This window comes from Agelaius phoeniceus, chromosome 7 (genome assembly GCF_051311805.1).
Source record: "Agelaius phoeniceus isolate bAgePho1 chromosome 7, bAgePho1.hap1, whole genome shotgun sequence".
NCBI lineage: Eukaryota > Metazoa > Chordata > Aves > Passeriformes > Icteridae > Agelaius > Agelaius phoeniceus.
Genome location: NC_135271.1, coordinates 44,220,051 through 44,230,993, shown reverse-complemented (window position 1 = coordinate 44,230,993; position 10,943 = coordinate 44,220,051). Strand labels below are relative to the sequence as shown.

The 10,943-nt window shown below is 41.7% G+C and overlaps 1 protein-coding gene across 4 annotated transcripts in view; it reads right to left on the bottom strand.

Annotated features, from left to right (window-relative positions):
* Positions 1 to 1,832: 1,832 nt before the first annotated feature.
* The window catches only part of MGAT5 (alpha-1,6-mannosylglycoprotein 6-beta-N-acetylglucosaminyltransferase), a 112,226-nt gene continuing 103,115 nt past the window's right edge, over positions 1,833 to 10,943 (bottom strand). For all 4 annotated transcript variants that reach the window (XM_077181733.1, XM_077181734.1, XM_054636386.2 and 1 more), the window contains 2 exons: positions 10,052 to 10,209; positions 1,833 to 9,033 (listed from right to left, as the gene is read on the bottom strand). In XM_077181733.1, the coding sequence (XP_077037848.1) occupies positions 8,835 to 9,033; positions 10,052 to 10,209 (357 nt within the window). In that variant the 3' untranslated portion in view covers positions 1,833 to 8,834. The remainder of the gene's footprint in view (positions 9,034 to 10,051; positions 10,210 to 10,943) is intronic.

The following is a 10,943-nucleotide window of genomic DNA, read 5'->3' as shown; positions in this document are numbered from 1 at the left end:
GAGCAGCACAAAGTCCCAGCAAAACGTTTCCATCTGTGGACTCTCTACCAGCTGGAGTTTGACTAAACCCAGTCTAAGCATGTGAGAGTTGAAGTATCCAGTATTTAAGCTCCCCCAAAGGAGCTTTCCAATACAGCTGCATGGTGTATTTTTTATTCCAAGTTCCAATTTTTATAGCTTTTTTTTTTTTCCATTATATGATTGCAACACAGCCCACATGTAACTCTAGCTGCTCACCATTTTACAGATGTCTCTTCAGCTTTTTAGATGTCAAATCTGAACAACAATTAAGGGAATGAAACAGGAAGGAAAACGTTTCCAAAAATAAGCAGAACAAGAGCCTGAATGAGCAGTGTCCTCCACTAATTCATTTTGATGGTAGGAAACATTTGGAAATTGTGGTGTGTTGAACAGCAACACAGAACCAACAACATTTTCACCCAATTTAGTCCAAGGGGAAGTATGCCAAGGACCATAAAAAGGGGCAAGTGGTGAAGGATATTCACATACTTTTCCTCACTGAAACAGCCATAAAAGGCTCTTGCAGCAGCACTGCACAGTGGAAAAACCACCTTCTGTAGCCACAATGCACAGGACTCCCCAGGGAAGAGACTGGCCAAGTGGATATCCAAACCCACCCCAGAAACCTCTGCCAGCCTGCAGGCATCTGTTTGACATCTTCATTTATGCTCTTGCTCACCAGGGTGTGTGTCATTCACTGGGAGAGGGACAACACAAGGCATCTCAACGTGATAGTTACTGACTTTTGTACTCTTCTGATTCCACAGTACTCACTTACGTGTGGCCACATTAAAAACAAAAAAACAAAACCTCAACAAACTTAGAAAAAGGTAATGCTGAAAAAAATGAGCTTTTGCTTCTTTCCAGTGTAGTCATGTTTTTTTTTTTTTAATACATAGAAACTGTGTTACAAATGGACATTTTTAAACAGATAAAGAACTGTCTTTTTTTTTTTTTTTTTTTTTTTTAAATATTATTCTTTCCACTGCATACTGCTCCTGCATTAATTGCTCTATTACTCTTGGATGCCTCCACCAAAACCTCTCCACATTCCCAGCAGCTGACAACAGACAGCCCTTCCCTGACTCTTGGCTGGGCTAACAAGACCTGAGGTGGGCAGAAAAGGCCTGTCAGCAGAATGGGTGCCACTGAAATACCCTGACAGCTCCCCTGGAGAAGTTTCACCCTGAACATTTGAATTTGTGCAGAGCTGCCAAGGTGATTTCATGTGGCACCTCTTGAGGGCACTGAATGCACACCCCAATCCCACATGAGCCAAAGCTCCATGCCTGAGCCCTTGTTCCTCATGTAAATGTTTCATTCCTGAGTGCTTAGCATGTTAAATTGGATCCTGCAGGAGAATGCTCTCTAAAGCTGCTCTTTTACCACAGAGTAGCTCCATCTTTCAGCTCCACAGTGTATTGTGCCAGGAGGTCTTGCAGGCCTGAGAGCCACTGCAATTCAGTCTCACTTTCCCTCTCTCCCAAATTTACAGTGTGCTGTAAATTCAGTGTGTGCTGTAAATTTATAGGAAAGCAGGAATTTCTAACTACTGCTGTGACAAAGCTGCCTCCTCAGAGGAGGCTTGATGTAACCCATTATCCAATTTTATAACCCAGGTTTAAAACAAAACAAAGCCAACAGTTCATTACTCACCTGATGTTCTGCTGGCTGTGGTGTGGGACTTACCTGTGCACAGGTGGGGCAGCAATAGAAACACCCAGCTGCAGAGTTGGAAGAAGCCCCAGAAATGCAGTTTGGGATAAAAGGCAGCTCATGGCATTCCCATTTAAGCACAAAGCAATCATAAATCCAAATCACACAAGAAAAAAGTTTATTGAAAAATAAATTCTCCCTAGTTTTTTTTTTCTACAACAGTGAAAACAAAGCAGTTTTCTATGCCATTAAAGTACAGACATTTACTGTTCTAAAAAAAAAAAAATTAAAAAAAAATCCCATCCTATTGAACCCCAGGAACTTGGCAGTATCTGAACCACTGCGTTCTGTTCTGTTTGAATCCAACTGCTTGAACGTAATATAGTGGAACACAATCACTGAAATAAAACAAAGGATTAACCTATTAGGGGAGAATTCAAACCAAACACCCCACAGTACCAGCCTGATCCTGAAGTTCTTGTCCATTTAAACCCCTCATTGACTCCACATTATTGTTTACAAAAAGCAGTATTTTACTTCCAGTGAATTTAGTAGGGTTTTTCCCAATTTATACTGCTACAGGGCTTATTCAGACTCTGACCCTCTTCACCCATGAGGAGGGAGACTCCTGCAGGGAATGGTGCAGACCTAAAGAGCTGCCTCAAATAATACTCTGGAGAATCTCCCTGCAGTGGTCAGCTCAGCAAGCTCAGGGGGATCAAAGTCTCCAAGCCCAAATTTGCTTTGTAAATATTCCCTGATATTTTTCTTTTGGCTCTCTTAGAATCTTCAGGGTAACTTTTCTCACAAAATTTACTCTTTTCTTTCCTTTGGTAAAAACTGCCATTTCCTCCTCCTCCTCTCCTGCATTCCTTGCAAAAACCAAATTAAACCCACGACTCCTTAAAAATATTTTTCACTGTCACTGTACTGCAACAGACCTGATAATGAACATAAATTAGTTCTGGGTATTACACCATTAAAATTAACTGCCTTCAGACAGCAATTTAACTTGATTTATCATGTGCCTATTTGATACTTCAAACTACTTTGCAGCTGCTGGAGCCTGAGCCAGGTCGTGTTTCATGCACTTGATGCCCTGGATGGCTCCAGGAAATGCCAGGCATTATTTACATGCTCTCCTTAAAGCCAAGGATTGGTGGCTCCTGCAGGACCCAGGGCTGTGTTTGCAGTGACAATACAGATGTGTTCTCCTGCACCAGAAGCAGCCACGTGCTTTGGTGGCCATGGGGACAGCAGGGTCCTCAATGCTTCTGTGAGCCCTTACACGAGGTGGCAAATTCTGGTCCCATGCACAGCTCACTTTAGCAAATTGCACCTGCACTGAACTGCCCAGCAGAGAGAAGGGTTTCAATCACTTGAGCACAACTGATTTTTTAAAGCAGTTTCTGTGTGTTGAGGGTGAAGTTATTACTCATTTTATCAAAATTTTAGGACCTGGTTTTATTTACTCATTTAATAAAGAAGTGGCTTAGTGCTCTTGAGAGAGGTCTGCTGAATTAAAACACACTTTTATGTGTTCTAATTACATGAATATGCAAAGGATGACACTGTTCAAAATGAACAGGACCCAGTGTGCAAGGCACATCAGCAATGGTTGCACTTTGTTGCTTTTCCTGGAAGAAAGAACAATGAATGATGCCTCACACCTGAGGCACTCTGGGGTCCAGCCTCTGCTATTTTCAACACATTCCTACAGTAAACATTTTACACTTGATACATGGAGTTGCTGTTTACACATTCCATTTAAATATATTTGGAAGTTGCAAACTAATTAAAAAAAAACCCTACAGAACTGCTTGAAAGTGTGTGGATGAGGTTTAAGTCACTGCCCATAAAATGGTGTGTTTTGATGTTACATTCACAACAATATTATTAAAGCAGATCTCAATCAAATCCTCTATGTCCCTGGCCATTTCAGCTCCAATGAAAACACATCTGTCAGTGCATTGTTCTCCTGGAGTTTACAGCAATCCCTACAACAATGGGGCCAAAGGAGATGGAAAGAGATCACAAGTGAGAAATTGAAGGCATAGCAGCTGCAGGACAAACATCACAAGGAAACAGCCATGCCAAATGTTGGCACCCCTGGAAAAAAGACTGGGAAATCAGAAACTGATAACTCCTGGTCTCTCTAAAAATAAACAATAAAAAATCTAATCCCTCAGACTCTCAACTGTTGACTGATCAGCAATTTAACCACATTTTCAACTGATACCTTAATAATTAATCAGTAACATCAATTTAGAGCTGATCTATGTTGTGACAGCAAGAAAAACTGGTTGCTGATATGTGAATACTATGCCCTGGAAGTGTTTGGTCTTTATCATTTAAGGTACAGTGCTTTACACTTATTAAAAAGGGAGGGCTGATCCTTTAATTTTAAGAAACATTAATGGAGGAGTTGTGCTATCACTGAAGCCAGGGGGAGTCACTAAGTTAATGAGGCTTGGATGAGATTATATCCAGCCCAACTCATCCCAGTTAATTTATTTTACTGGCAAAATCTGGTCCTGAAATGAACTCTGAGCAAAAGACATACCTGAGAAAGCAATTTGGGTTTTGTTTACATGAACAGTGCTGCAAACTCAGAAATCCCTTTGCAGTTCAGATGGGCCATGCACTCTGAGAGGGGAGGGAATGGCTTTTGTATTAAGGATAAATCAAGGATGCTGCCTAGGATTTTAAAGGACAGTGGTACAACATGACAGCCTGATTTGGAGCTGATGATATCAAGAGAAATTTTCAATGAATCTGAATCCTTGATAATCAGCAAGGTGCAAAAGCTGACATAAAGTAGCTGGAGCAGAGCGGAGCTGGGAAGGTGCAGAGTCCTGGCTCTGGCTACAAGCCCATCCCTACTGAAATCTGATCAGCAGCTGCTTTGCAAAATTCTGCTGCAGAAAAGTAGTAGCATAAAAAAGGAAATCCATCTGCAATAAGCTGACCAGGCCCTGCTCACTGAGAGCTGCCAGTTCAGCTGTGATAAAAGGCCAATATTCTCTGCTAGCACCAGGAACCGCCCTGTGTACGTCCATGCAGAGACATCTTTATCTGAAAAACCAACACCTCCCAAACCTCATTCTGGATCTTCAATTTCCCTGCCCATCAAATCAGCTGTTCCTGGAGGTTTTCTGTTATCATTGTCTCCCTGGGGAATGTTAATGGCTTTCCTTTGCTCCCTGGTCATTGAACAGACATCCTGTCCCAGCAGGAGCTCTCATGCCAAATCACAGATTCTCACTAAATTGCATTCTGCTTGCAGAAGCAATGTTTTGCAGGAATTATTAAAAGTTATAGTATCTTTTATCTTATTAAGCCTTATATAGTTTTAGAACAGATTTCTTCACTACTAAAAAACATTCAAAATTCACACCACTAAGTTGTAGAGTCATCAGCACAATTTACCTGGAATTAGTGTTCCATTATATTGTTCAGACAGTGTCCATATTCCAAACACATATCCAAACCCCAAAGAAAGTAAAAAAGGCACATAAACATTAAATATTTGTAGAAACATAATCTGATATGAACAAGCAAACACACTGCTGCAACTATAAATTACAAAAAGAAACATAGAAACTAAGCAAAAAATGCAAAAAAGCAACTCTATTTATACATGTGCAAATCAACTTGCATATATGAAATAAATGAGGTTTTTATTGGCATTTTTAAACAGTGTGTATTTACCAACTTTACCTTTCAAAGGCAAGCCTTTTATGTTAATTTTAATAAATATGCAAATGCTTCTCTCAAGTTTTCTAATCCCGTAGGAACAAGATTTTGAAAAAAACTAGGTCACATACAAAAATACAAAATTTTAAAACAAAGAATGTCTTGATATGAGAGATATGTTTAAAAGCTTGTAAAATGGTTTAGGTATTCAACTTTTGACATTTTTTTTCCCCATCAATCGCAGATCAATATATTCAAATGCAGTCATGCAAAAACCTGACTTCTGAGCACAGGAAGCTGCAAGCTCTGCTGTGAGACTGAAAAGAGCAGCACAGTCCCCTCTCTGATGGCCTTGCTGGAGTGCAAGAACAGGACTACACACCTTTCTTCTTCAATTAGGAAAGAAAATAGTCATGGAACTTGAACAGAAAGCTGCCCCCTAGCCTGAAATGTGGTTATCTCAAACAGGTTGTAGTAAATAACTCAAACTCTTCACTAGTCCCACATGGATTTGCCTGAGTGTTGATCTGCAGAAGGATTCACTAATTTCTCACTGCACGAGGGGAGGCGGCTGTGACGGGGAGGGTGTGGAGCTCAGTGAGCAAGGCTTGCAGAGTCTATGCACTTACAGTTCTCATGATAGTCTCCTTTTACATCAAGCTGTAGGTCTTGATTTGTTATTCTTCAAGATTAATGAGTCTTCTCTAGAGGTTTCAGTGGACATAAGATCAGAGACCTGACACTGAAGCCAATTTGGATGTTCTGTCCCTGGCTGAAACACAAGCAGCATCGGTGCTGCTGTTGCATTTTTGCCAGAATGCACAATTCAGTTCAGCAGACTAGAAACAGTGCTACAGCATGAGAAAACAGCTTATAATAAACTCTCCCTGCTGTGGTAAAGGCAAACTTAGCATTGAGCAAAGCACTAGACCAGAAAATGTTATAATAACAAATACCAAACCCCTCCCATCTTTAAAGGTTTAGAGGCAAAATGAAATGCAGTATGTATTGCCATGTGGGCCTTGCAGCAGGGGGAAGCAAGCACACATGTATTTACAGCAAAGAATTACACTACAGCAGAACCCACCTTTTGCACCCTTGAAGTGCACACGCACAAATCTTTGTTTCCAACATAATTCTGTGATATCCCAGTTCAAAATCAATTCCTGCCTGAAAAACATCAGGCTGAAGACAAGTCCTGCTCTTGCCTTTACTTTCAGCACCAGCTGGAAGTTCATACACTGTGATAGGCAGCATTTTCTAGTTGCACAAATATGCACAGGTATGCAGGGGATATTTTATATAAATACAGAATGAATTGTTGTGCCTGCTCAGACCCATTTCCAATTGTCCTCCCCCAGCTTTTCCAGGGCAGAGAAACTATGGTAAACTACATTTGTGCTGACTGAAGCAAATGCTGAGCTGTGGCAACAGGAGGGATTTTCATACTGGTTTGCATTTGTTTTCTTTTCATACAAAAATTTTGCCTCCCGTTAGAGAACCCAGCTGTTCTGTTTCTGGAAAATTAATCTAAAATACAGCAGATTTTCACATCATCAAACCCAGATCCTGGTGACCCTGCTGTTCAACAGCTCCCACAGCTCCTTTTTGGATACTCAACAACCTCCTGTGCTGTGCAGAGGGATGTTATGGAGTGTTACAGGGTAACACTGTCAGGAGTGTTGAGGCAGGAAACCAAATGCTTGAAAAGGCTCATTCACTGATTTAAAATTGGAATTTAAAACACAGCCTGTTCTGGAGGATTTATCCACAGTGCAATAGCATCTCCCTTGCCTGGTCTTTGGTAGGTCACCACATCCATCAATGTTCCCACATAGATATTGAACACTGCTTACCAGGAAAATCTGAACCAAGCAGATATGTCTGAGAAAGGAAAATGTAAAGCATCTCTGCCTTTCATACTACCTGGTAATCTTAATGGAAAAAAAAAAAATCTGTCCTGATTTGAGGTTTTATTCCAGCATGGTGAGAGCATGTCCACATTGCAAACCTACAGACTCTGACTGCAGATTTGTTTCTCACTAATCTTAACATGTAACTTCCTGACTACAAATGGTGCTGTCAAGCATGTCACCTTCTGCTGAAAATAACAAAAATTACTTCTGTGAAAAGAAGGCAGTTCAGAGGAGTTAACTTGCTTCTCTCAAAAAAAACCCAAAACCCAATCTTGATTTAAATTCTGAACTCCTGATTTGTTTTCTTCTAAATTTGTTATGGGTGTGCCTGATCAAAAGGGAAGAAACAAGGAACAAGCAGCCCCCTAAAGCCAGAAAAAAAATCAAAGAACCCAAGAGGACTGAATAATTCTTTTCTTTTCTGCTCTTTGTCTCCTCTTACTTGCTCTCCAGAAAAAAAATTCTCTTTAAAAACCTAGCTAGTTGTGAAGACATTTTACATTTCTACCATACAATAATTGTAGTTAGCTGAGTTTAACCTTTCTATGTCATTCAGCAACACTTGAACTACTGGAAGCCGTAGCAAACTGAGGCTCTAAGGATAATATTGCTCCAATGATGCTGATACTTTTTGCTTCACACAGAATTTCTAGTAGACAGACTACAACAGAAGCGTGGGCAAATTCTGAGGATTACTCCCTAAATGGGACCAGTAAACTGTGATGAGTCCATTCCAAAAATGGTTGTGTGTTTTTGTAGCTTTTCCACACTGAGGAATGCCACAAGCCCAGTGAGCTGTGCAGTCACCAAGATGTGTCACATGCTGGCAACTGCCTATTTGCTCATTTGTGACACTCTGCTTAGGCTGCTCTGGTGCAGCAGCTGTGATGCAGACAATACCTTGTTGTATACAAATATTTAATTTTAAAAAAAGGAAAAAAAACAAAACAACAACTGGGCCCAAATAACCCAATGGCAGGGTACAGAGCTCTCTCATTATTCCAAGTTCTTGGGAACTAAACCACTTTGTAGCCATTCAAGCCAAAGCTGTACCCAGACCAGTGCACCTTGAATAAAATGTTAGTCCTCCTTCCTCAGCATCCCTTCCCTCAAGCACACTTTTTTTCAATTGTCTGCCTGGAATGAAGTTGAGATCCTTTAGCTAACCATGATGGGGGATGTCCTAACTCATTAAAAAAATAGAAAACACTTCACCCAGACAACAAAAACAGAAGTTTGATGGGTCTGGAAATTTTCTACAAACTATTCTGTGCAGTCATCTTCAAATCACTGTTGAACACGAGACTCGTTTCTCTTCGCAAACAGCTGAAGGAATCTGAAGAGTGACACTGCAAATGTCCTTACAGGAAGAAAAGATCAGTTACAGCTGTTTTATTATGAATCCCTCCTCTCTTAGTAGATAATTCTGCCCAGCAATGATAGCTCTGCCTGCAGTGGAAAACCTGGACCAAAGTGCAGGGAGTACTAAGGATCTCCTCTCCAAAGGACTCTGGTTGTGCCCAGCTGGGAGCAGCCCTGCTGCTGCTATAGGCAGTCCTTGCAGAGTGCAACCTGCCCCTTGATATAGTCCCTGCAGGGGCAGATCCTTCTGTGGGCAGGGTGGGAGCCAGCACAGCTGAACAGTAGCAGGTCACCTTGGAAAACACAGTGCTTCCTCCTTCCATCAAAAGAGGGGACCAGGATATCGTTTGCAGACTCCATGGTGAGACATTCGATATTATACCTAAAAAGCAAAGCATGTCATCTGCATCATGAGATCATGGCAGTTTGGTACAGCTTTCAACCTTCCTCACTAAAAATAACAAATCCTGCTCTACTATGTCCTAAACTGAGTGCATTTGCAAGTGCAGCTTTCCAGAACATGACTTTTCTGCTGTACAGATTCTCTCTGCAGAGGGCAGTGCAGCCTTTACAGCTTTACTGCTTCCTGAAGATTAACAAAAGAAGTTAAAGAGAAAAAAACTGCTTTTGACTATTCCCCAAAACCTAATATTTAAATACACCGTGGATTTTCAGTAGGACAGACTAAAAGAATCTGAAATCAGGAGATATTCTCTTTAATTTCAGGAAGTCTCTTCCCCAGGGAAGCCCCACAGAGCCAGCTGGAGGTGGGTGAGCTGGACTGTGGGGATAAGGGATGGAACAGGACCTGCAGCTCCCAGGAACCAGCCAGCAGAAAATGAAAAATGCCAGTTGCCATTTGCTGACCACAAAGCTTAAGCACCAGGGTAGCAATTCCAGCAAAACCTTGTTTTCACTTATTCTGGAAACATTGGTAACCTTCAGCATTTAACAGATGGGTTTTTTTCCACAGGATTATGATTTTGTCTAGACAGCTAGAAAAGAAAGTTTTTATATGAGCTGCTTTTGAGCTCCACTGGAAATTACAACTTCTCAAAGAAAATACAAACACCAAAATCTTCTCCAATGTAATTTAGCAAAAAGTGGGGATGGAAAACCTGGAAAGCAGATACCCCAGCAGCCAATTTGCTGCTGGGGTTCTGAGGACTTTGTTTTCACTCTGAGAGGAACACAGACACATTTCCAAAGAGCATCCCAAAGCAGCATTCCTTTCCTTAATGCACAGCTGGTGAGTTTTACACATCTGCACTAACACCTCCAGCCAGAGCTGCTCTCTCCCCACCTTCCCTTCTCACAGAACTTGTGCTTTAAATTCCAAGTGTGGCAAAAACCAGTGCAATAAAGAGACCAAACAACATACTTGTGCTAGAAATACTTACCTAAGCAGAGCTTTGTCCTTGTTAAGATGCTGGAAGAAGGAAGGCTCACAGATGAGCTGGCTTTCCTGACAAACTTGCTTACAGGATTTTCCAGGTTCAGCAATTTTGACTTGAAGGGCACTTAATGGGGGCCACATCACCTGCCCGTGACAGAAATCCTGCAGTGACAGATCATGTTTTGTTATGATGTGTTCAGACAACATTGCACAATACTCACACTGTGTTTTAGCATTTGGCAACTCTCACCAAAAGGTGATCAAATAATTTGGGTCTGGTCCATCATGGTTTGCTTCTCTGGACAAAACCAAAACTTGTGTGAACTGATCCCCTCACTGTGACCCAAAGCCCCCAAATTCATTTACCAGTTCTCAAGATCAGCTTGAGCTTTTTTCATTCTGTTTTGATTTCCTCTGCTGAAGGAGGAAGTTTTCATACTTCCAGGTCTAACCACAAATGGAATACTATACAATCATGAATCACAAAGTATCCTGAGTTGGAGGGGACCCACAAATTTCAAGGTGAGACCAAAGGAGGTGTCCTCCTTCATCTGTCTTTTCTTGCTCTTGGCTGAATGTTCTCACTCCCTTTGCCAAGCTCTGGGGCTCAGCTGAGCCAAGTCAGTTTTCTGACCTCACAGAGTCCTGCCCAAACATTTTCTGCTGGGTTATCAACTTCTCTGCTTGGCCACATCTTTCAGAGTCAGTATGTCTGTTCCCTCAGCCCAGCCTGCCTCCCCCAGCAGCTCCCAGACCTGCAGCAGGGAGTCCTTGCTGCTTGGGCCACGCTTGCCTGGCTGCTCCTTTGATGCCAGTGCCAAAACTGAAGCAATCCCTGCTCCCTCTGGTTCCCAGCCCCTGCTGGTGCCTCGCAGAGCAGACACAAGTGTGTGTGC